At 30.0% G+C, this 25669-nt stretch overlaps 1 protein-coding gene across 5 annotated transcripts in view; it reads left to right on the forward strand.

Annotated features, from left to right (window-relative positions):
- LOC143080242 (protein turtle homolog A-like) overlaps positions 1-24603 on the forward strand; it is a 126016-nt gene extending 101413 nt beyond the window's left edge. For 3 of the 5 annotated variants that reach the window (XM_076255976.1, XM_076255979.1, XM_076255980.1), the window contains 11 exons: positions 711-826; positions 1577-1730; positions 2880-2991; positions 5020-5192; positions 6713-6748; positions 8521-8601; positions 10454-10747; positions 11220-11261; positions 13063-13203; positions 13893-13953; positions 19167-24603. In XM_076255976.1, coding sequence (XP_076112091.1) covers positions 711-826; positions 1577-1730; positions 2880-2991; positions 5020-5192; positions 6713-6748; positions 8521-8601; positions 10454-10747; positions 11220-11261; positions 13063-13203; positions 13893-13953; positions 19167-20814 — 2858 coding nt within the window. In that variant the 3' untranslated portion in view covers positions 20815-24603. The remainder of the gene's footprint in view (positions 1-710; positions 827-1576; positions 1731-2879; positions 2992-5019; positions 5193-6712; positions 6749-8520; positions 8602-10453; positions 10748-11219; positions 11262-13062; positions 13204-13892; positions 13954-19166) is intronic. The other 2 variants (XM_076255978.1, XM_076255977.1) reach the window with 2 other exon arrangements.
- The last annotated feature ends 1066 nt before the right edge of the window (positions 24604-25669 follow it).

Here is a 25669-nt window from a genome sequence, read left to right on the forward strand (position 1 = left end):
AGTGAATTAAGTTTTTTATCCTTCATTGAACTTTTGATGTCGTCCCTTATGTCTGTTCACGTTGGTATTTAGTATTTCTTCTTCAATATTTGATATACAAAGAGAATATTAATGATTTTTATTTCAATATCACATAGTTAACTGGAGACACCAACATGACCAATATAAATCAAGAGAGCTGCTATTTTGAATTTTGATAAAAATTTGTGGTACATATTTACCTTTGACTAAAAAACAATGAATTAAAAAGCAACGATTTTCTATGAAGTAATTGAATTATAGACAACTTTATTTAATAATTTTTGAAAAGTTTTTCATTATCAAAGACAAGATCAACCATTGTTCTTTTGATGTTAGAAAGAGAACTGTAAATGCACATTGTAAGTGTTGGGTTTTTCTCCAATACCCAAGAAATGATAGTATATATGTGTTTTTTTCTTTGCTAATGTGTAGATACTGGATTTTATGAAATTAATATTATAAAAATGATTTAATGTTTTAATTAAAGAATATATATCTCTATTTTGTAATTGATTGTAAATAATTTAGACATAAAACTACATGAGATAACTTTCCTTTATGTTATTAACCTTTCCAGAAATATGAAAATATTTCTTATTGGATAATAAATTATTTTATTACAAAAAAATATTGATAAAATGTGCTTATTTTACATTTGTTTTATGACTGAAAAAAATCTTTATTTCTAGACCCTCCAAAATTTACATACCGACCAGAGGCAAGATATATAAGGAAGCCTAATGACAGTGTTGTGATGCCATGCGGTGCCTCTGGAGTACCGCCTCCACTTATTACATGGCGAAAAGTAAGATTTTGTATAGATATGAATGCAAAAATAACTCAATTGAAGGAAGAATTTCCATTTATACTGATTTAGCATTACCCAATAAGTTTCTATCTTTGATGTTTATGTAAAAGGTTACTTTCTCCAACAGAACTCGAACATTAAAAACAGTAAAAACTAAGTAGAAAAAGACCATATAAACATGTGGATGTAGAACCAGACCTGTTACGCAATAGAAGCAAGTTGGAGTTGTAATCCTATGAGTTATAGATTAATATAGATATAATATTAGAAGATGTCATATGGTTGCTAATGAGACTCCTTCAGCAATTTAGGGCTAAGTCAAAAGTCATACTGTACAGCAACCTATAAAAGACCAATAAAGAAAATGTTAAACAATTCAAGCGAGAAAATTAACAGCCTGGTTTATGTACAAACAAAAAAAACAAAACAAACAAAAAAACCCATGATATACAACAACAACCACTGAATATCAGGCTCTTGTAAAAATTTTGTTTTGTAATTTTGTTATATTCTATAATTTTTAGCAGTGATGGACAAGTATGAAATTATGCAGATTTGTGCCGAAGCAAAATTTGACATTTATAAAACATGTGAAACAATATGCTTGATTCTAATCATATAGAAGAAAATAAATTTCATCAATACATTGATCAATGATTAAATCTTTCATCAATGTATTGATGAAATTTATTTTCTTATATAAAAGTATTGTATATTTTTCTATAAAATGTCTTTGTTTGTTTTAAGGTTTCGGGTGTGTTAGACTTTGGAGGACGAGTGACTAGACTAGGTGGTAATTTAACGATTGTCCACATAGAGAAACAAGACCATGGACTTTATGAATGTGAAGCAAGTAATGATTTCACCAGAATAGTAACAACAACTCAGCTTATTATAGAAAGTAAGAAAAAGTCATTGTATTTACAAGACCTTTCGCAGAAAATTCTTAACTCTTTCAAGTTGTTATAGTTTTTTCTTCAGAGTCTTTTTTAGCATTTGCTCTCCATACTGGATTTTTGTAAACTTTAATTCTTTACAATTTATATAAAAAAGATGATGTGGTATGATTGCCAACTAGAAGCTCTTCTTAAGAGACTAACTGACACAGAAATTAACAACTATAGGTCGTCACCGTACAGCTATTAAGCATGTTAAGTGTAATTTTCCCTAATGAAATTAATAAAAAATTGATTTGAAGCCATGTTATGCAGTTTAATGGAGGTGTGAGTGATATAGAAATAGAGAAGCCCTATAATGACTCTTATCATTCCTCCTACTTCAAAACAATGTTGATGCAATGTAAAGAAATTTCCACAAACAGACACACATTTATTCACACTACTGTCAGACTAATATGACCTTTTTCAAAACAAACGTTTATTCACTGAAATTTTTATTTTGTACCATCTGACCAAGGAATTTCATATTTGATAATTAATACTGCATCTAACTACTATATATAGAGTTTAGTCAACTCACAACAGCATTACAGCAAAAAAAATGAATATTAGTTCAAATCATGTAACCAATTCTAAGTTCTACAGTTATTCTGTGTCAGAAACCTATAATGTGTCAAATATTTAATTACAATCCAAATTCAGACGTGTATCAAGTGGGAATATTGTGTCCGTTTTTGCCCTAACTGTTCAGTGTTGGACCTCAGCGGCCGTATCGAGCTGCGCTCAGCGAAGAATTTTATTACCTTATGTAGAAATGAAAAGTTTTTGTGTGTGTATGCTGTGCGCATAATGTTTCTTTGTTTGTTACTTAGCTTCTATATCTAAATGTGGGTCTCATTGGGGTCTAAACGTTATGTGGGTTTGCTGATTTTTTTGTAAGCGTGACACATGAAAGTCAAATTATTCTGCCGTGAAAAGGGGAAATGAAGTCTAGCGGGACACAGGAAATTAAATAAAAAATGAAAATTCTTACTTACATAGTGTAACAAGATATGGGAATCTGACAAAACAGTAAGCGGAATCCTGGATCAGAACACCCCCCCCCAATGAGAACCCCCTAAATTTATGTTGTGACAATATATATTTGACAGGTACCACACCCCATGCTCCATACAATGTTACAGTAATTACCAGTTGGTTTGATGCCTATGTAACATGGATTCCAGCTTACAATGGTGGCAGTACACAGAGTTTTGTCATATGGTAAAATATATTCAAATGCTGAAAAATTGAATTGAGAATGAAAATGGGGAATGTGTCAAAGAGACAGCAACCCGATCCAAAGAGCAAATAACCTTTAAATATGTTTATTTTCATTAATAAACACATTCTCATGTTATTAAACAATATTACAAAAAAATCACTGAGGTTATCTCCCCTTGACCTAAATATGACCTTTGCTACATTCAACTTGATGAAAACCTCACGAAATTATTATGCTGTTTTTATTTGAGAAAGATATTTTGATATAACATTTTTACTTCAAAACAGCATACATCATTATATTAAAACGGTCATGACAGTGAAAGACATAAAGAGCCCATAATAGAGGTTATGAGATATGAAAATAAAGCTTTGTGAATTTGGGGCTTCTAAAATGTTTTTTTTGATTTACCTCATCAGGATTGCTCCAAACTGCAAAAGTTTAAGCAAAGTATGTCTAAATACTTAAATATTCAGAAGCTATGATATTATTAAAAGGGACCTAAAAGACTTCACAAAACTGAATGCTGTCACTGATAGAATTGCACTAATTGTTACAGCTGTGAACAAATATTTTTGCAAGTTTCAAGTCTGATGTACTCTCTGATAGCTATTGAAAGATAATTTTTCATGCTGAGCTCTGCCAAGACTAAAGCAAAGTTACCCAGTAATTATTTTCCTCCTGACTTTTTAGCTCACCTGGCCCACAGGGCCAAGTGAGCTTTTCCCATCGCTTTGCGTCCGTCGTCGTCCTGCGTCCGGCGTTAACTTTTACAAAAATCTTCTCCTCTGAAACTACTGGGCCAAATTAAACCAAACTTGGCCACAATCATCATTGGGGTATTTAGTTTAAAAAATGTGTCCGGTGACCCGGCCAACCAACCAAGATGGCCGCCATGGCTAAAAATAGAACATAGGGGTAAAATGCAGTTTTTGGCTTATAACTCAAAAACCAAAGCATTTAGAGCAAATCTGACACAAAGTAAAATTGTTCATCAGGTGAAGATCTATCTGCCCTGAAATTTTCAGTTGAATCAGACAATCCGTTGTTGGGTTGCTGCCCCTGAATTGGTAATTTTAAGGAAATTTTGCTGTTTTTGGTTATTATCTTGAATGTTATTATAGATAGAGATAAACTGTAAACAGCAATAATGTGCAGCAAAGTAAGATTTACAAATAAGTCAATGTGACCGAAATGGTCAGTTGACCCCTTTAGGAGTTATTGCCCTTTATTGTCAATTTTTAACCATTTTTCGTAAATCTTGGTTATCATTTACAAAAATCTTCTCCTCTGAAACTACTGGGCCAAGTTAATCCAAACTTGGCCACAATCATCTTTGGGGTATCTAGTTTCAAAAATGTGTCCGGTGACCTGGCCATCAAATCAAGATGGCCACCACAGCTAAAAATAGATCATAGGGGTAAAATGCAGTTTTTGGCTTATAACTCTAAAACCAAAGCATTTAGAGCAAATCTGACAGGGGTAAAATTGTGTATCAGGTCAAGATCTATCTGCTCTGAAATTTTCAGATGAATCAGACAACCTGTTGTTGGGTTGCTGCCCCTGAATCGGTAATTTTAAGGAAATTTTGCTTATTTTGGTTATTATCTTGAATATTATTATAGATAGAGATAAACTGTAAACAGCAATAATGTTCAGCAAAGTAAGATTTACAAATAGGTCAAAATGACCGAAATGGTCAATTGAACCCCTAAGGAGTTATTGTCCTTTATAGTCAATTTTTAACAATTTTCATAAAATTTGTAAATTTTTATTAACATTTTCCACTGAAACTACTGGGCCAAGTTCATTATAGATAGAGATAATTGTAAGCAGCAAGACTGTTAAGTAAAGTAAGATGTACAAACACATCACCATCACCAAAACACAATTTTGTCATGAATCCATCTGCTTCCTTTGTTTAATATTCACATAGACCAAGGTGAGCGACACAGGCTCTTTAGAGCCTCTAGTTTTTTATTTGACTTAAACTGTTGATAATGTGTATATTATTATTTGTATGATAGGTACAGAAGTGTAAATGGTGAGGTTAGCACATGGGTTACAATGAGGATAGAGAATGCTACCAATCTGAAGGTGTTTAGATTAGAACCTGACACATTGTACGAGTTCAAAGTCCTCTCTAGAAATGCCTATGGTGATGGGAACTTTAGTGAAGTTAAACTTGCCAGAACTCTTGGTAGGTCTACACAATTGTTTGATCTTACAGCTATAGATGTATAGTATATACTCCTTTATTATCCAGATTAATTACTAGACACTGTGCTTTGTGTGCAGCAAATAACTCTGCAATAGAAATGTTTCAATTTTTGCTTCCTTCAGACGTGTGTATAGTTCGAGTAAATGAGTTTAAAACAGTTATTTTTGCTGTTTGATAGAAAATAGAAATATAAGATGCTTATCTAACAAACTGTTGTAAATCATAGAAGAACAAATACACCTGACTACTTGTATGAAAGATTGCCAAGTTAATCTTAAAACACCTGCTGTAGGTAAAATAAAGATAAATGTTCATATAACGACAAGTGTTGAACAACCTGTCCCAGGTGAATTTGAAAAAGGTATATGGTTGTCAACGGGAAGTTTACTGGGAATTTTCTTTTCTTTTGGAAACAAAATTGCCAAATTGCTAATGTGGAAATAAATCAGAATTCTTTGAAGTGGTTAAAAAAGAAAGGAATTCAAAAGATGCTGCTCTTTACAAAATCTGAAAAAATTAAGTCTATATTTTGTGCAATATATAGGATTTTGGCCATAAGTATTTGTTAATTTAATTGAAATTAAAGTAAGTTTGAAATGCCAGGAGGATGAAATGTTGAGAACAACTTTAAAAGGGAAACTGTAAAAAAAAAATTTAAAAAAAAAGGATTTCCTATGCTCAAAAGGGAAATTTATAGTAAATTTAGATATAAACACCTAAGGATAAATGTGCCTGACTTAATGAGGTATGTTGTTTACAGGTGTTGTGGAGACATTTGTTAGATTACCATGCATGTTAGTATATACTAGTTTGTTTATGACAGATTTATTGGTTGAAGATAAAAATAGTTTTTGTATTGTTGACAAACTAATTAAAGAGTGTATATTTTTGACTTTAGGGCATACATTTGTAATGACAGTATTTCTTGTCAGTCAAGTTTTACATTAACATAATTGATTATTGTGTCATCACAAATTCAAATCATGTCCTAGACCGGAAATAATTTCTTGTAATTTTACATTACACCTGCAGGTCACATGGAAAGGTTCAAAAGTCATGTGACTGCAGGTAGCTGGAAGCAACATAAAGTAATAATTTTATTTGATATGTGATTTTTAAGATTGTACATGTTGTACAGCAGTGTACAGGAAATATGAAAACATATTTCTTATTTCACGATTCATTAAATGTTAAAATGCATATGACAGCAATTTTTCAAAAGACCATTGTTGAAATTAAGATATGCATAGCTGAAATATACACTATATTGTTTATTTGACAAGTTGTATTATTGACAAGTTATTTTTAGAATTAACTAACTTATGAACATGTGACTTTGTTCTAATTAATTTCAAAAGAAGTTGTTTATTTTACTAACCGTAAGTTTTTTATTGAATATTACTATGACCATGTGACTTTTCTTTCTATTTATTTCAAAGGAAGTTCTATTTTTTTTACTAACTTTAAAGTTGTTAATTGAATATTTTCATGCCAATCAGGGAATAGAACACAAACATCAAGAAGACATGAAATTGGTACTTTATTACCTCCCCTTTTGCACCTTACCATCAATGCACCTTTTTTGTATGTTGTTATTTTTTCTCATTTCTTTGTGGAATAATATTGTTTGATATGTTAATAAGTAAAAACTAATATGGAAGAAAATATATAATTTAAAAGAGTGTAACTTACAGTTTTTGGTAAGTATAGTGTTAAATATGCATATTTTGGAAGTTTATATTCAAATAAACATGGACTGTTAAATTATGACAACAACATCAAGTTTTTGTGTATATATTTATTGCAAGTTCTATTAAAAATGCAATATCAAACAGTTTTATCTGTAGTTAGCTTGACTGCTTTTTGCTTTATTTTCAATATTTTTTTTATACTATTGATGTAGTTTTAGTTTATTTTTAATCTCTAATTTTGTGACAATGTCTTTTTTATACATTCATTCCAAACATCTGAAAAAAAAATTCCTATGTATAATTATTGTGTAGTTACAATAAAAATTGATCAATATTCATAGGTTTCATTCTGGAATGAAAATTTAAGTTTGTGTTTAATCTTTACATAAACGACTTTCTGAATATAACTGACAAACCTGTTCACTGATTATGAACAAAGAGCTTACACAAATAAAACTGGAGACAGTCTAAAATTGTACAGTAAAACCAGAGACAGTCTAAAATTGTACAGTAAAACCATCCTTTAATTTAAATAAATCTATACTTATATTTTTCTACTTCATACATCTTGTACAAGAAATTCTAAGAGAGTAAAATGAACTAGTGATGAGACTAATTGGAAGATACATCACATGTACAAAGTTAATAAGTTATAATCATATACAGTCAGACGAGGCAGATGTACTATATGGTTCCTACTATAATGTTTATTGTACTAATACCTACAAGCTGTATATCTTTAGGAATAAAAGATTTCAACGTCACATGTAAAAAAAATTAAAGGAAGACTAGCAAAATCAAATTTGTATAGGTAGATGTGATAATAACTGTCTATAAACATAGTTTGTTGTATAGATTGTTCTATAAGGAACCTACCTGGTAAAAGATGAAGAAACTTTGACCAATTTATGATGGGTTTGGATGTTCACTATTTACTATCAAGTTTTACAATTTTCTGTTCTTGTTATAGAGATAAACTGTAAGCAGCAATAATGTACAGCAAAGTAAGACCTTAAAATAAGTCAACATGACCAAAATGGTCAATTGACCCCCTAAGGAGTTATTGTCCTTTATAGTAAATTTTTAACAATTTTCATAAAATTTGTAAATTTTTACTAACATTTTCTACTGGGCCAAGTTTATTATAGATAGAGATAATTGTAAGCAGCAAGAATATACAGTAAAGTAAGATGTACAAACACATCACCATCACCAAAACACAATTTTTGTCATGAATTCATCTGCGTCCTTTGTTTAATATTTACATAGACCAAGGTGAGCGACACAGGTTCTTTAGAGCCTCTAGTTGTTTTAAACTTTGGTAGGGAGTGGGGAAGTAGCCATCTTTCGGCTGAACATTGCAACATCCTATCTTCACTATGATTAGTCCAGAACAGTTTTGATGGTATTTAAAACATAGATTAGCTTTTGGATGAGGTAACAGTGGGTTATATTGAAATAAGGTAACCTCAAAGAAAAAGAGCAATAGACACTCTTAACCTAACATGTGATATGTCCATTTTATAGCCAAGACAAAAATAAAAATTATTGATTACGATGAACCAAGTTTTTTTTAAAGACAAAACTGGTAACCTATAATTTACCACTATTTTCAGGAGAAGCTGATAGCTATCCAACAGCTCTTCCTACTTTACCGTCAGGTCATACATACATTCCTATTATAACCAGACCTCTTGGTAAGTATCCGTGTTCATTTTTATGCACATTACTTTAGATTGAAAAACCCCAAAGGATGACAGTCTTAATTTAATTGACTAGGTTTTGTATAAGTAAATTGCAATTAATGCAAACGTTTTAAAGGTTTTAAAAGGCATCTTGCCTCATAATATGAATAACTTCAACAACAGATTAATGTTGAAAGTGCCTCAGGCATAATTTTTCAAAATGCATTTTCATCAGGAGGTATTAAGTGGACACAAGATTTACATATATTATTATTTTTCAAAACCATTGAAGGATATAAACTTCTTAATTGCTATGGTCAGTTAAAGATTTTTTTTTAAAACAAGAGGTTTTAAAGTTTGGTGCATCAAAGAAATGGTATCTTCAATTGATACAGCTACCTGAATCTGACCCTAGTCCTAAGTGAATTATTTTCTTTAGCTCTATTTATTTAGTTAGTGTTTGAGTTTGCTAAATGTTGTGATTTTAGTTTGCTATTGATCATATTTGTTGATTTTTTGATATGTGTTTTGTTTTCTCTGTTTATTTTATCAATAGAATAATTTATGCATAAACAATAACGTGGTCAGCATTTAAATTATTTTCATACAAACAGTGTTTTAATTGGAGGTTGTTTGTTTCGTTCCCAGATTAGAAAAATATTTGACTTATAAGTCATTGTGTCTGTTATGTTCCAAGCAGGATATATTAAAATCACATTGACATGTCAGCATCATGAATTATGCATGTAAAAAAATGCCATTGTTCATGAAACATCCATCCAAGTGATCAAGTACCTTTTGATCACCTTTTATTGACCGACCACAAGATTCTTGTTTTCCCCCCTCAAAGTCAGTTGGTCCTCAGGTATAGATACAGTAATAATAGAGGAAAATATATATAGCAGGGAAAAAACATAGTTAAGCTTTTCAATCCTAAAGTTACATTGTCTTCGCCCATTAGTCTGGCAGTTATTACAATAACTTTCAAAGTATCTTTATGTTTCCTTGTTGTTTGTAAGCCTTTGTACATCTGTCTAATTTTAGTTGCTTCTATTTTTTTTTATGTAGATGCATAATTTGTTCTTTCTCTTTTTTAAAAGCTTTAGAAAAGATGTCAAATTCTGTCTATGATCATTATTGCATTAAGTTATCTGATACCTTATACAGAAGAGAAAATTATCACACTGGAGAAGTTTTTGAATAAAAATATAATTTGGTTATGTGTCAATTAGGGCCAGCACTTTTAGTTTAAGACACATACAAGTTACATTGCATAATTCTTATACTTGTATATTTCATTGGTTTGTAGTGATATTGTTTGTTATGGCTTCTTAATTGATGCATATTCTTATAATTTAATTTTGGATGTAACGCGTCTTCTGATTGGCTGACGTTATTTTGTTATGAGCCCATAGACATAATTTAGTCATGTGACCGTGACGTCATCAACGTTCTTTCATGGTTTTCTGCAGTTTAAAATGGAATTTAGAATTAAATTATAAGAAATGACTGTAATATTTTTTCTGTCTATTCGGAATAACATAAAAAATGTGGTGCACACTGTTAAATAACCCGCTACGCGTGTTATTCAGTGTGCACCAAATTTTTTATGTTATTTCTTCATAGACAGAAAAAATATTACAGTCATTCCTTAAATATTGTTAAGATTTTAATAGCACCACTGCTTTCCTTAATTGACAAGAAGAAAAAAAATAGTAGGTGGATTATTAAAATATTGGTAGCAAATAGGCAGAAATATTCCAAAAAAATGAATGTCTGATATATTGAATTATGACAATAATTTTACAATGTTTTTTTGGTTTCTTCTATGGGATGAAATAAATATATTATTAATTATTTACAGGTGAAAGGCCACCTTCTCCAAGAAATACAACAGCTTTTTTTGAAAATGGTGGAATAAGAATTACATGGTTGGCGCCAACTGCAAATAATAAAACACCAATTCTTTATTATGTCATAGAACAAACAACAAGTAATAATTGGAAACCATTGGATAATCAAGTGATAGCACCATCTACTTCCTCTTTCATAAAAGACGGGATAATACCTTCTACAACCTATCGATTTAGAGTCTATGCATATAGTTCTGTTTCGTACAGTCTGCCTGGGAATGAGGCTGTTATTGTTACACCTGCAGGTTCGTTTTTAAAAGACATTATAGAGATAAGGAAATGTGGTAGAATTGTCAATGAGACAACTATTCACCAAAGTTTATGTAAATAAAACATATGATTTAGAAATAAATCTTAAAAAAAAAGAAAAAAAAACTGAAAAAAAGGTTCTATTTTACCATTGTTTTAATCGTATGTTTTAATTCCCACAATACTTTTTTCAATAAATCAGCTAAGAGAAATAATTGCCGAAATGGTATGACTCCATACTTACAAGTTGCCAATGAGAGATATAAAAAAAGTTAAAAGAACTCAGGTGGTCATTTATTGTCAGATTTTAAAAATAAAATATTTTCTGTTCGGTATTAAACCAATTTTGTGCAATAATCTGCCAGATATGGCTTGAAGTCAAGTTACTTTCATAATAAAACAAAACTTTTTTGGGACAAAAAAAAATTAAAATATTAGGAATGACTTCAATATTCTATAAATTTTTAGACTTACATAAGCCGGCAACAGTGACTGCAGATTATAGCGAGGGTAATGTTGTTATTGTGGTTTTCAAACATTATTTATTTGTATTCTTCATATTATTAATATCACTTTGGACAACTGTTAATGAGGAAATGGAACACACAACAAATTTAAATTAGCTAGATTTTTGTTGATTTAGATCTTAACATGTTGAAAGTTTTGTTCCTGGGTACCATGTATACATGTTTTAATGAAACAGCCCTTAATACTTTTTTCTCATGAGACTAGGGTATGAGACAAGTCTTTTTCAGAAATATATGTTATTGTATTCATTATATAAACATATATTTAAAAAAAAAAACTCACCTCATACTTGTGATAACATTTGTACAAAGTGCTATTTTGATTATTATTCGGTTCATATTTTTAAGCACCAATATCATTTCATGCATGGGTTAAAAATCATGATTATTTAACAATCTTGTGCTAAAAAGAATGTTGGAAGAATGGTGGCAGTTGGTTTGAAGGAAAACTAAAATATCATGGACATTGCTGGCATTTTGTGACAAATGACTGCTTCTGCTTATTTTTTATTTCATGTTTTGTCATAGTTTTACAAAATGTCTAGTTTAATTACAATCTAAGACAAATTTTGTATTCTTGTATTCATACACATTTATTTTCACAATGTAGTTTATTTTGCTACATTCATGATCCTATTTTGTTGTATCCATTTCTCTATCAAACTTATTTCATTTTTATCATATTTCCTTCTGCTCTCTTTTATAATTAAGTATAGGGAAATATATTAAGGGGTCACAATGGAAATGGGATGTCAATATGACCAATCAAATGGGGGCGGTTTAGCTGATGTTGGTAAAGTTATCAACTTTAAGGGGCTAAATGCAATTCTTGATTGGGCCCTTATTTTGTTTGAATTTAGGGTTTACACATATCAGGCTCTTGAATCGATGATTCATGTTTCTTTTCTTTCTTTTTATGATTCATGTTTCATTCTTTCTTTTTTATTGTGATATGGTAAAGATTACTTTTTTTTTGAGGGGGGGGGGAGGGGGAAATAAAAATCAACGTTTTAAATATATTTTTTGGAATTTTTTATGAAACCTCCTACCCTTTGAGTGGAAAATAAGGATCGATCAAATATAGTTGGTTACTATTGAAAACTTGTATTAAAGAGGCATATCTCATATATATATATATATGCATAATAAATTTAATAAGATTTTGTGTTTTTGGAGATTTGTAAAAACCATTTCAAGTGATTGTGCAGTACAAAATTCTTTTAATCAGAAGTATATTTTATGTAGATCACCACTATGTAATTATATCCAACCTCCAGATCAAACCATTATTTAGATATAAAACATAAATGATGCCTATACTTGCTATAGATCTATATCTTAAAACAATCATTTAGTTGCAATTCTTATATCCTGCTATCTTACACTTTCACAAAAGTACCGATATATCTTTTTTTCTAATTTAATGAAATATTCAAAATATAGGGATAAAACTTGTTGGAACTGGTTGTAAGGTAAAATGGATTTTAAAAAGAAATGGAAAAATAATGAAAAAGATGAAAAAAAAAATATTAATATTTGAACTTTGATTGTAGAGAACCAGTGTTAACTGGAATAATTTGTAATCTGCTGTTAGTTTTAAGGTAAAAGCTCAAGAAATTACCTTTTTGAAAAGTATTGTCTTAAAAAAAAACATGATAGTACAGAAAAGATGCTTCCTTGTATCCAAACCTTTTAAAATTTGATTTCCTATGTCCTTAAGCTCTGTGTATATACATAAGAACTCTTTGTTACAACTTATTTAACTTCTTTATGTATATTTTTAGAGTCTAAAGGACTTTTCCTGTCAGAGGCAGAAATCGGTGGTATTGTCGGTGGTCTACTGTTTTTATTGGTTGCTGTATTACTTGCTATCATTGGTATTATCTGCAGTAGGAAGAAAGATAGGTCAAGGCCAGATAAATATGGTATGTTTATGGTATATTGTTTTCTCAGATAGGACTCCAGTTTCAGGTTTATTCTTCATCACAAAACAAGTCTATATATACAAAGGATCTAAGTTTTCTTGATCTAAAATGAGCAGACTGCTACCAATTAATTGACTATTAATATACAGCAAGGGAAGTACTTAGATCTTCAACTTACAAAATATAATAAATTATAGCTCTGTTTGTCATCTGAAATATTTTTCATGTTTAAACGTAGGATCAGAGGAGTTATTACCACATTGTGAAATCAAAATTGATCAAAATTGTTTGTTTGTTGTCCAGATTTTGAAAGCATGTCTGTTTGTCCTGTAGATTAAAGTTACTAATGTGGAAAAAAAAGGCGATTCTTTAAAGAAAGTGTTACAGAAAAAATCAAGGATGAGAAAAGAGGGATATGAGATATTTTAAAAAGAAAACATCAAATGTTTTGTACTAAAAGAGAATATTCAGCTGTTTTAGAACAACAGGTTTCACAAGATTCAGTTTTCTATGAAACACATTTAATTTAAATCACATACATGTTTAAAAAAAAAACTCTCTCTGTAATGTAGCCATTTGTGATGACTGTCCATAATTCAATTATTCTATCAGCCTTTGAGTATTTCTTTTTTATTTTTGTAAACTTTAAACAACAGAACATAATTTCAAACTTGTATTTATTCTTACAGGTAACGTTAAATATATGGGAACATCGGAAGAAATGGAAAGAACAACAGTTCCACACAGAATGTACGTATACATGGTTGTGAAATAATTATTGAGCACTTCTTAAAAAAATATAAGATAAATACAAACAATCAGAATTTGTATTTACAAAAATCATTTTTTGTATTTTTTAATAATTGAGATGTTTACAGAAAACTTTCTGTATTAATTATATAATAATTTAATGGGGACGGTAACTCATGATGTTAGAAAATTATACGACCATTTTATTCTGCTAAAAAATTAAATATAAAGAAGTAGCAAATTAAATTAGAAATAAAGAAAGATAGATATAAAATTAAGAAGATATGGTATGATTGCCAATGAGTCAACTCTCCAAAAGAGATCAAATGACATAAAAAGTTGCAACTATAGGTCTCCTAACAGCCTTCAACAATGAGAACGACCCATTATGTATGTCAGCTGTAAAAGGCCCGAAAATGAAAAGTGAAAAACAATTCAAACGAGAAAACTAATTGCCTGATTAATGTACAAAATGATAAATGAAAAATTTTTTATACAACAACGAACGACAACAGCTGAATAACAGGCTCCTGACTTGGAACAGACACATACAGAATTCATTGGGGGTAAAAGCAAATTTCTTACGCCTAAATTAACAAACAAAAAACCTAGGCAACAAAAACACAAGTAAGAATGTAAAAATAATTCAGGTTTATTTCATTGCCATGGCAGCAGAGTGGACAAACCAGGTATTGTACTAAAGTTGTCCCCATTCCTCATCACTTTATTTTTCTGCATGTTGTTATTTTTCTTTATTTGTCTGTATTTGAATGTTGTTATGATATTGTTTCTGAAAACCATTAATTCTGAAATTGGTTTCATCCTGTTGATGTCAACAGTTATGATATTTATTTAGTATAGCAGATTTTCGTTTTTTGGTTTTTTAGCAACAACAAAATTAAGCTAATTACTAAGTCGCTGTCATCTTTTTCTACACATTACAGTGCTTATCCAGTGACCTTTGGGGTATCACAATAGCAATGGCCAAAACAGTTTACCAAATTGCAGTTAGATTTCTTCTCGACTAACTGATCAACTGGTAAAATGTTTTAGCAGATTGCTCCAGTGAAATGTTGTTAGTATGAAGTGAGTGCTGTGAAATCAAAGTAATACTTACCATCCAGATCCAGTTAGTTGATATCTTTGTCATTTGTTTTAATCACAAAAATGACTTACTATAGTATGAGTCACTGAATAAGAAGGTCTAATTTTGACATGGAAACTTCTATCATAAATAGATTTTATAAATAAATAGTTCAAACCGTTGTTTTGTAGATGTATATTTTATAGCTTTGTCTTCTAAGACAAAGTTATTGTGTAATTATGATTCGTATAATATTTTCTATACAAATTACTGATCTACTGGCATTAAAGGGAAATAATTTTTATTGAATTATTGTACAATAAAAAATTAATCAATGATACCTGGCTTCTGATTTTGCCTACAATTTTTTTCAAAATTTTAATCATCTTAAAAATAAATTTCATTGTTTCTTTTCAAAACAGAGGATAAAAGTTTAATAATCATAAAAGTATTGTACAAACAAATTAAATGAGGAAAGTTGATATTTGTCAGACAAAAATTGTGACAACATTTTGCTGATTTTCAGTAATGTAAATTATTTCCCTTTAATGGTAGCAGATAAGTAATTGCTTTAGAAAAAAAAATCCAAATTACAATTATGCACTAACTTGTTGTTGGAAAACGGAGCTATTAATTATAGACTTACAAAACAATGTTTTAAACTATTTATTTATAAAATCTATTTATGATAGAAGTTTCCATGTCAAAATTAGACCTTCTTATTCAGTGACTCATATTATAGTAAGTCATTTTTGTGTTTGAAACAAATGACAAAGATATCAACTAACTGGATCTGGATGGTAAGTATACTTTTGATTTTACAGCACTCACTTCATACTAACAACATTTCACTTGAGCAATCTGCTAAAATATTTTACCAGTTGATCAGTTAGTTGGAGAAGAAATCTAACTGCCATTTGGTAAACTGTTTTGGCCATTGCTATTGTGATACCCCAAAGGTCACTGGATAAGCACAGTAACATAAATCAACTAGCAAGCCACAATATGAACCATTTTTGGCAAGGGAGCATAGCGAACCAGCAAAAGATGTTCACGTTGTAAAATGTATCAAGTGACTGATATTTAACAATATCTATACACTGTTTTTGTACTATTTCTGGTCTTTTCCACCTTTGACAGTTGTATGCTTGACAAGTTTGATAATGTTTGCTCATACTTTATGATTTTGGTGATACATTATTAGGAACCATTAAGAACTTGTTATCTGTTAATAATGTCAGGAACTTTGTATTCTTTTATTTTTCTGTTTTGATATTTGTCCTCATCAATGTGATTGCACTCTTATGATATTTTAAATTTCGTCAAATTTGAAATGAGAAAGTGTTTTGCTTTTGACACTTGACTTTCAAATTTTAACTTTCGAATTACTGCTTGAATTATTGAAAAAACAAAAATTTTTATTTTAGATCATCATTTATAAATGAAACTGTAAGAAAAGTACTTGATTTTTAAAAACTGTGCTTAGATCTAATTTTATTTAATCAAGTTAAGATTTGAAAAAAAAATCTTTTGATATTTTAACAATACTACTTAACACATGCCCTTTATAAATGGAAGATAGACAAATGTAGTCATTATTTCTGTAGACTATACTGTCCATTTAGCAACATTTGAATAAAATAGGATTTTGAAATATTATTCAGATTTTATATATACATGTGTAGAAAGAAATTATTTGATATACATTGTATAAATAGAAATAAGGAACACATAGACAAATTAAACAATGTCTTTTTTCCCAATGTATGACCTTAATAATGTGGGGACTAAACAAATTGTTGTAAAAGCAGTCCAAAGTTAACAAGAATGTTTGTTATATGAGGGTAGTAATGGGGTACCTTCATGATGTATAACAGTAAAAAATCTTTCCAAATGACGTTAATGGTAATTTTTAGTGCATGAAGATAAAAAATCAGCTGAATTTGAGGAATCAAGCTATTTATTTTCCTAAAAATAACGGTAACGATAATTATTTGAGACTTCTGACAAATCACGATAAGAATATTTTGATGAATCACAGTAAAATTTTAACTAATTTGACGCTAATGGTAGCCGAAAATGACCATTTGACGCCTGACGGTAAAGGGCATTACTACCCTCTTATATGGCATCTTAGTAAGACCCTTGTAAGGTTCAATATAGTTACCTCTGTGAAAAGAGTAAATTAAAATCCTTAAAGTTTTTTCCTGTAATAACTGTTACTATATATTTCTTTCTTACAAAAACAAATGTGAACAACACAGGCTTGCAAATACTTCTTTATAGACATTGATTTTTAACAAGTGTTTCAAAGGAAAAAATTTTTTTTTTTGGTTTGGTTGTGAAAAGAGGTTGGATAGGCAGGCGGCTGCCAAACAGCGTCGGTTCATTAACATGAAAATGTTTTACAATTTTTGTTAATTTAGATGTGTTGTTAACTGATTGAAGGTCAAGTTTAATTTTCATGACTTCAGCTTTTCTAGTTATTAAGTTCTGGACCCTTTTAGTAGCCAAAAGTGATACTTATTATGTGATTGAGTTATTCCCTTTGAACAGAAATTAATCAGTTTATGTTTTTATGTTGATTAGAGATTAAATTATTAGATATACAGAAATGAAAAGGCAAACTTTGATCTTTTTATAATTTGCTTCTAGTAGGTTATTTGCTTTTTCAGTTTAAGTACTTTGAATGTAACTTATATTTTGCCATGCTTTTATTTTAACATCAGTAACATGTTACATACAATTAAAATGATGACTGAAAATAGCACATGTTTTTTTTTGCCTAATGAATTTGATGCACAGCATGCTATAATACACATCCAGAGACTAAAATTATGATTACTTTGTGCAATGAATAATGCAGTTTGCATCAAAATTTTTATAACTTTATATTGTATGCCGATATTTTTACATTACAGTGACTTGACTGTTAGTGTTGCTCTCCACCAATTGCAATTCATTCAAAATTTTGACCAAATTGCAATTTGTTTTATAAAATCAAATTATTCAACTGGTCAGAAATTGAACCAACTGCTGTAGAAAACCACAGCCAAGTCATGAAAGTGCGAGGTGATAAAATAAAACATACTCACAATCCTATAAGACTTTAGCTCCACTTTAATGATGTTGTGACAAAATGAGTTTATCAGTTTGTATAGTTATATTATAGTCATTTCCATGCTGAAGGGGAACTGTTTATTTTGAATTGCTATTAAATTGTCCAAACTAAGCTTTCATATAGTTTTTCTTTCTAAAAGTATTCTATATTTATAAGAATCAGACATTATGTGAATTAAAACATTTCATATTCAGTAAAATATGTGTAAAATTGCAATATATGTTTGTAGGAAGTTTCCATGGGGGAGATAATAACTTTTCTTTCAAAAAGTCTTTATTCAAAAGAATAATATTTTAGGTTATCTCCCCTGAAAACTTATCAATAGCATATTGTTATTTCACACATATTTTACTGAATATATGATGTTTTATTTAAAATGATATCTGATTCTTATAAATATAGAATACTTTTAGAAAGAAAAACTATATGAAAGCTTAGTTTGGACAATTTTATAGCAATTCAAAATAAACAGTTCCTCTTCAGCATGGAAATGACTATAATATAAATATACAAACTGATAAACTAATTTTGTCACAACATCATTAAAGTGGAGATAAAGTCTTATAGGATTGTAAGTATATTTTATTTTATCACCTTGCACTTTCACATTTTGACTGAACGATTTGTTCAATATTCTGACCAGTTGAACAATTTGGTTTAATAAAACAAATTGCAATTTGGTCAAAATTTTGAATGAGTTGCAATTGGCGGAGAGCAACACTAACAGTCAAGTCACTGTAATAGTATGTGCCACTGGACATTAAGCAACCAACACTCAATCATTAATGATATTTGAACGTAAGATTACAGAAACTCTATTCATATGACATAGCAAATAGAAAAAAGGAACACAAAGTTCTGGTTGAGAAAAATTGTTCTTATGTGATAATTCAAATTTAAAGTCAAGATTTTGTCCTAAATAATCTTTAAAAAAAATAGATCATTTCCAGTTTGATTGAAATACAAATATTTTAATAAAATAAATGACAAATTCATTTTATATTATAGGGAAGATTCGTCAAAATGGAGCCGTTCATTCTCGGATAGCAGAGCAGACGCTATAAGAGGTTATGAAGGAAGCGGTGTGTTTATAGTACCAGATGCTAACAGACAACTTTATAGAAAGGAAGATTTACAACATGATAATTATTTGTGGGATGGATTAAATCCAAGCTCTAATACATTTGATACTGACCAGAGCTATTCCAGACATAACCGCTCACGTGATAGTTATAAACGATATGATAATGTTGACTCTTTTGAAAGTGGATGGTATCCTGAAAGTCAAAGGGACAGGAGTTATCCTGATAGTCAAGGTCATTCATTAACTAGACCTAGATCAATAAAGTCACCTTATACAAGCCATGGATTTCCTGATCCCGTTGACGATTTTATGAATAGGAAACCTTCTTCTGGAAGATGGAGAGACATAGGTGACTCTGATTCTGATGATAACGGATTTTTACCTTTGCGTCCACCACTACCTTTTGGGTATGATCCAACTCCTATAAATAGATTTCCATCTTACGGGGACAGAAGTTACGATCGATCATACTCAAGGGACCAACCATCATATATTGACAATGATGATGATGTTTTTTCACCTCACATTCCACATGTACAAAAATCAGGATTTCCTCGCCATAGTTCAATGAAGCCATCTTCTACGCAGACATATCTCACAGACGATCCGATCAGTTTCACAACTCCATACAATGACATTAGTTCTGTTCATCCATCACCGGAACATACATATCAAAACATTCCATTTCAACGTCCATGGCATTCATTTCCTACGTATAATTCAAATGACAGAGATATACCAAAGTTTGATAACCCTCGTCTAACTCATTCATTAGGTTATAATCCGCCAAAACAAGTTGCAAGAGTTCAACCCAATAATACATCACCTAAAACATATACTCGTGACCATCTACAAGGTACCGTAGACAAACTTAGACGTGGCCCTAGGCATCGTAAATCTAGATCAGCCTGTAGAAATTCAGCTCCTGAATTCGATCGTTCTGATGGTTATCCTGTAGGTCGTAGAGGTCATGCTTCTGACAGTGAGGCTGGGAGGGGCAGGGACTTTGATAGACATGGCAGGCCATATAGTTATGATAGTGATCCGTCATCATATATTCCCAGAGGCAGCTTACGTGGAAGGTATTTTCCAGATTCACGTTCATTCCGAGATGATCCTACTCCTGACTCACTGAGCAGTGGTATAGGGAGTAAAAATACCTCACAGGCCACAGGGTCAACTTCAGGTTCACGAGTTCCAAGGCCAAGCCTTTCATACAGTTCACTTTTATCACCACAAGATAATGATTTCAGTCAAGATTCACCATTTCATGATCAAAGCTTACATAGAGATACATCAGCAGATGAAAACTATGAATTTGATACTCCAGATCTCGATACAATACTTGCGTACCCTGCTTCATCGGGAGGGGATGAATTATTAAGTGCAATAGAAAGTGGACTCAGTACATCAGACTTCTATTATGATCTCTATCCAAAACCATCAAAACAAAGCAAATATGAGAACTCGGAACAGAGGTTTGAAAAACTTCGTCAAGAATATCATCAGTTTCAACGTCAACAACATGAAATGTCTCAACACCATCATTTTATAGATAGTGAAATGCTTTGACCTTGGTCAATGAACTTGAAGTTAAGTCATAACCTAAGTTGCAATTTTCTTAAAAGTCTCCCTGGGATTTTTACTTCATTAAAAACAATTTTGAACCTTTTTTATGTACTTCAACTTAAAGTTAGGTATATTTTAATTTTTTCTTAAATTGTGAACTAAATTAAACTAGGAGTAAAGAGTGGTTATCTTTAATCGCAATTTTTGTGAATTACACAAACAAATATTTAATTTTATTTGTGTTATTAATCTAAATAAGATCAAATTAGATGAACTTGCTTTTCAAAAATGAATGTAAAAAAAAAACGTTTAAACATATGAATCATGCACACAAACTTGAAAAATTCCCTATGATATGAATCCCCTAGTCAATTTTATACTAGGTTAGTTGTTTATAGTTGTTTTAAAAAAAAATGTAACTTAGGTTGTTTCTTTGCCTCATTTCAAATCTTGAATCTCTCTTTGTATGTATTTTTATATAAATAGAATATTTGATACAATCAGACTCTGTGAGGCCTAGCCTTCCATTGTTTTAAATGAATCATCAGTGTCTGTGTTAACTATCTAAATGTATCCATTTTGAGATAAACTTTTTTGTTTAGAATCAGTTTTCTACTTTCATGACTTATGTTTTGAGATGACCAATATTGTTTAATACTTCATGAACCTGTAAATAACAAATTTATTTCTGAAATGACTTCAATACTATATTGTTTATTATGATATATTGGCCTGTTTCTACCTTTTATTACTGTAGAAAATTGTTTAAAAATTGGTATCTACATGCCTGTTCTGTACAGACAGATGAAATAATTTATTTCAACACAATTGAAAACCAAAGTTGAAAAAAAATATTAAAATTTCTTTCACAAGATTTTTTTCCAGATGCTTTTTTTTATCTCTTTTCAGACAGACAAAGAAAAACAATCACCCACCTAAATTAAAATGAATGTCAAAAAATGTTCTTGTATATCAGAAAAATCAGAAATATAAGTACATTACATGTAGGCTATTTGTATGTGTAAGTGCCATTGATCAGATATGTAGTTTTAATCAACAATGCAAACTTGTTCATTTTTTTTGTTGAACTCAATTGTATATACTATGTATACATGTCAGTGAATAATTTCAGAGTCCTTGCATTTGGGAATTTTTGGACATTAATTGCTAGGAGACTTAAATTAGTATGTAGATGTTTTAATTACCATTATTTACTTAAAAAAAAACCTGTAAACCTGCAAGTATATGCATGGTGTTATCTTTCATGAATATTTAAAATGATAACAACTCCTGCATCCTCCCATTGGTCTAGGTAAATCATGTGATACCATTTACACATTGTCAGCCATTTTAAATTGTATGGTAACTATTTTTAATAAAGGATTTTTTTTTTTGTGAATAAACTGGTAATATTGTTGATATACATATACAATGATAGAATGATAAATATGTCTTCGTAATATGCATTTGCTAGATGCATAATTTGATCTGTCTCACTTTGATTTGTTAACTTATGTTTGTATGCTTTAAAATTGTACATTTTCTACAAAGAATTTATTTCCTAAATCAGTCACTTTCTTCAAAATAGTACCTTTAAAGAGAAAGAATAACTATTTTAATGTTTATTTCCTGCAAATTTTGTTTGTTTTTTATACAAATTAAAACAGTATATCCAATCCGTCCCAGGTGAAATACCTCTGCTACAAAAGCATTAATGTTTCTTTGAAATGATTGTTGAACGGCTTTGATTTTTTATCATGTGCTAGTCTTGCTCTAACATTTAGGACAGGGGGTTATATGTAAGTTAAGAGTTAAATATTTTGTCACCAATCAAAACTACAAAGAAAGGTCTTTTAAATCCTTTTGATTCCTAAATATGTGAATCTGGCAGAGATTTTTAAAGTTAAAGGTCTAACTTTTTTAGTATAAGGCAGAACATAGAAAAATAATATTCTTTTTTATTGGATAATGGTCTCATTGGCAATTATACCATATCTTCCAATTTATGTATTTTTTTAAATAGAATAATTTTCTAAACATGGTGAAAACAGGACAACCGACTTGTCTATCAAGGAAATCTGAGACTACTATAGCATGATATACATGATATATAGTACATGTAGTATTAAAAGAAATTGTCATATGAAGAAGGTGCTATGTTTAAACTTTTAATCTGGTTTGGAAACCTAATTTTTATAGCAATTGGATGTCTTATAGGTAATTTTAAGCACAACCATATTTGGTAGTGTGACACTTTTACGAATTTTATCAAATAATTATGGTGTCAGTGACAATATTTTAACTTTTACAACTCAGCCCAGAAAGCTTTGACAACAATTTTTATATGTTTATTACTCATAATATAAAATGGAAAGTTTTACATTATTTATGAATTTTGTTGTTTATATTCTTTATGTTTATTTACATAGACATAAATCTATGGCATGTTTATTTTGTTTATTGTCACTTTTCTATCTTATATTCTATAAAATTATATTGTTTTTAAAATAGGTCTTTGTGATGTCATACAGGGCAATATAAAAAATATCCTTTAAAAATCCCAAACCTTCACAAAAATATAAATATGATCTCACTTTGTGTCAGTTCAAGAAAAAATAATTTCTTTAATTTTGTTGTGTAAGTATAAAAATGTGCAGACATTAAGATGCTAGCAGCTTATTGCTATTCATGGTATAGTAGATAAAAATTTAGAATAGAAAATTAAAACGTAATGTCCTAGAAATTGTATATAAAACTCAGCAAATTGTAGATATGTGATATAGCAAGTCTTTACAAAGTAGAGACACAATGTATCATAAACTTGTGTTGTAAGAGGCCATGTGACCTTCTGCTTGTTTTTATCCTGCCTTTCTTGTACAAGCAATGAGGTTGTGAATCATTTACACAAGTGTGAAAGGTAGGTGTGAAGCATTTACACAAGTGTGAAAGTTAGGGTGTAAAGCATTTACACAAGTGTGAAAGGTTAGATGTAAATTATTTATACAAAATAGTATGATAGAAGTAAATTATTTACACGTGATTGGAAGATCATACAGTAAATATTTGAGATGAACATATCAGAAACATTGAAGGTTGAATTCACATAAATATGCATCTTCCTATTTTTCATGTTTTATGAATTGTTCCATTGTTTTTCTGTGTTTAATTTTTCAAACAAACATTTTTGATCTCTTGTCATTTTAATTTGATTTTAAGTTTAAAACTTATAAGACTTTTAATATTTTGTTCACATTTCTAATCATTTTATGCAGGGGAGATAATTCAGTTTTTTCTTAGTGCTTGTTGTCTCCCCTTAATAGCTGGTTGGGAATAGATAACATACATTGTTTGCCATTTATATTATCTATCGTATCTGTTGCAAGAGATAAGACCAATTTTCCTTTAATTTGTTTCACAGTATGTCCTTTAAAACAATCTTGTGATCTTTAAACTAAATATTTAAATGATATTTGGTAAGATGTTGGCAAGTATTTTAGATACTTAACAAAACACATTTTTTTTTTATCTGAATCAAAGCCAAGTCTTGTCTATTAATACAAATTTATTCATGTTGATTGAGGATATTTTCAATGTATTTTTTTTAAACATGCAAAAAGTGCAGTACATGAAAAAAAGTTGGAATGTTTTTTAATAGTAATTTTCACACTCTTTTATATTTCATCAGCTTCAGGATTTTGACCCCTTCAAGCAAACTTGATTCAAGGGTAATTTACCCTACCTTGATAAATTAAATACTTTCATTGAATAGTCCATCTCATTTTGGCATACATTTTAAGGGCATATCCAACAGTTTATTTTTGACGGTGAGAATTTTTTCCCTTGAAGATATTTCATTCTCCAATAGACGGAGAATCAAATTTTGCCAAAAAAAATATTAGTCGTCGATTTCGTTTTTTCAAAAAATACTGCTGAAAATTGAACATTTTTGCAATTTTGGAGTAAAAAACGTTTTTTATTTAAAAAAATTAAATATGATTTTTTAATCAACATATACTTATATAATGGGGCTCAAATTAAAGCAAAATAATTCAAGGTGGTAAGAAAAATCTAACTTTATCATTTAAAGCATTAATTCTTACTCAAATAAAGTCAAAAACGTTATGATGGACCCAAACAACGGCAAGAAATGAACATTTGAAATGCACATTTTTAATTTATTAAAATATTTCTAACGGTGTCGATTTTGCCAAAGTGAGATATGTTATTCTTTGAAAAAAATGGAACGTCTTAACGTTTTGAAAAATATTTGTCACCGTACTCGTTTTTGAGAAAAATTGAGAAAAATGATATTGTTTACTAAATCCCTTCCGTAAGCCTCACAAATTGCGCCAAAAATTAAGACGTTTCGGGACGTAACGTTATATTTCCCCGCTAATTTTTCAAAGGCAGTGCGACGGTGTTGCAGATTGTGACTTTGTTGGATAGTTGTCACGATAACACTCATATCGCATCTTATTATTTATAATGGACCAGTATCTGTACGAGATAATAATTCAGTTAGCTTTACTATTGTGTTAGTCAAAATTGTGAGACATGCAAACAATTAATCCGAATAATTCAGTCGTTATAGTCCGCTGATCTAAGATTACAAGTAGGAGAGATCGATTACGGGGAGGGACTGAATTATTCGGGTTAGCAAACCATGGAATTACAAACTATTAAAATAGTCCCTGTCTCTGCATGGTATACGGTATTTCATCCCTCTTTTAAAACAAACGAATTACCCGTTAGAAATCCGTTTCTGTGTGTCAGTCTATAGTACAAAGCAGGGTTAATTTTCATATTATATTTACATTTGATGTTTTTGTTCTGATTATTCATTTTATATGCCACTTGA

Source organism: Mytilus galloprovincialis, chromosome 6, assembly GCF_965363235.1.
Source record: "Mytilus galloprovincialis chromosome 6, xbMytGall1.hap1.1, whole genome shotgun sequence".
Classification (NCBI taxonomy): Eukaryota; Metazoa; Mollusca; class Bivalvia; order Mytilida; family Mytilidae; genus Mytilus; species Mytilus galloprovincialis.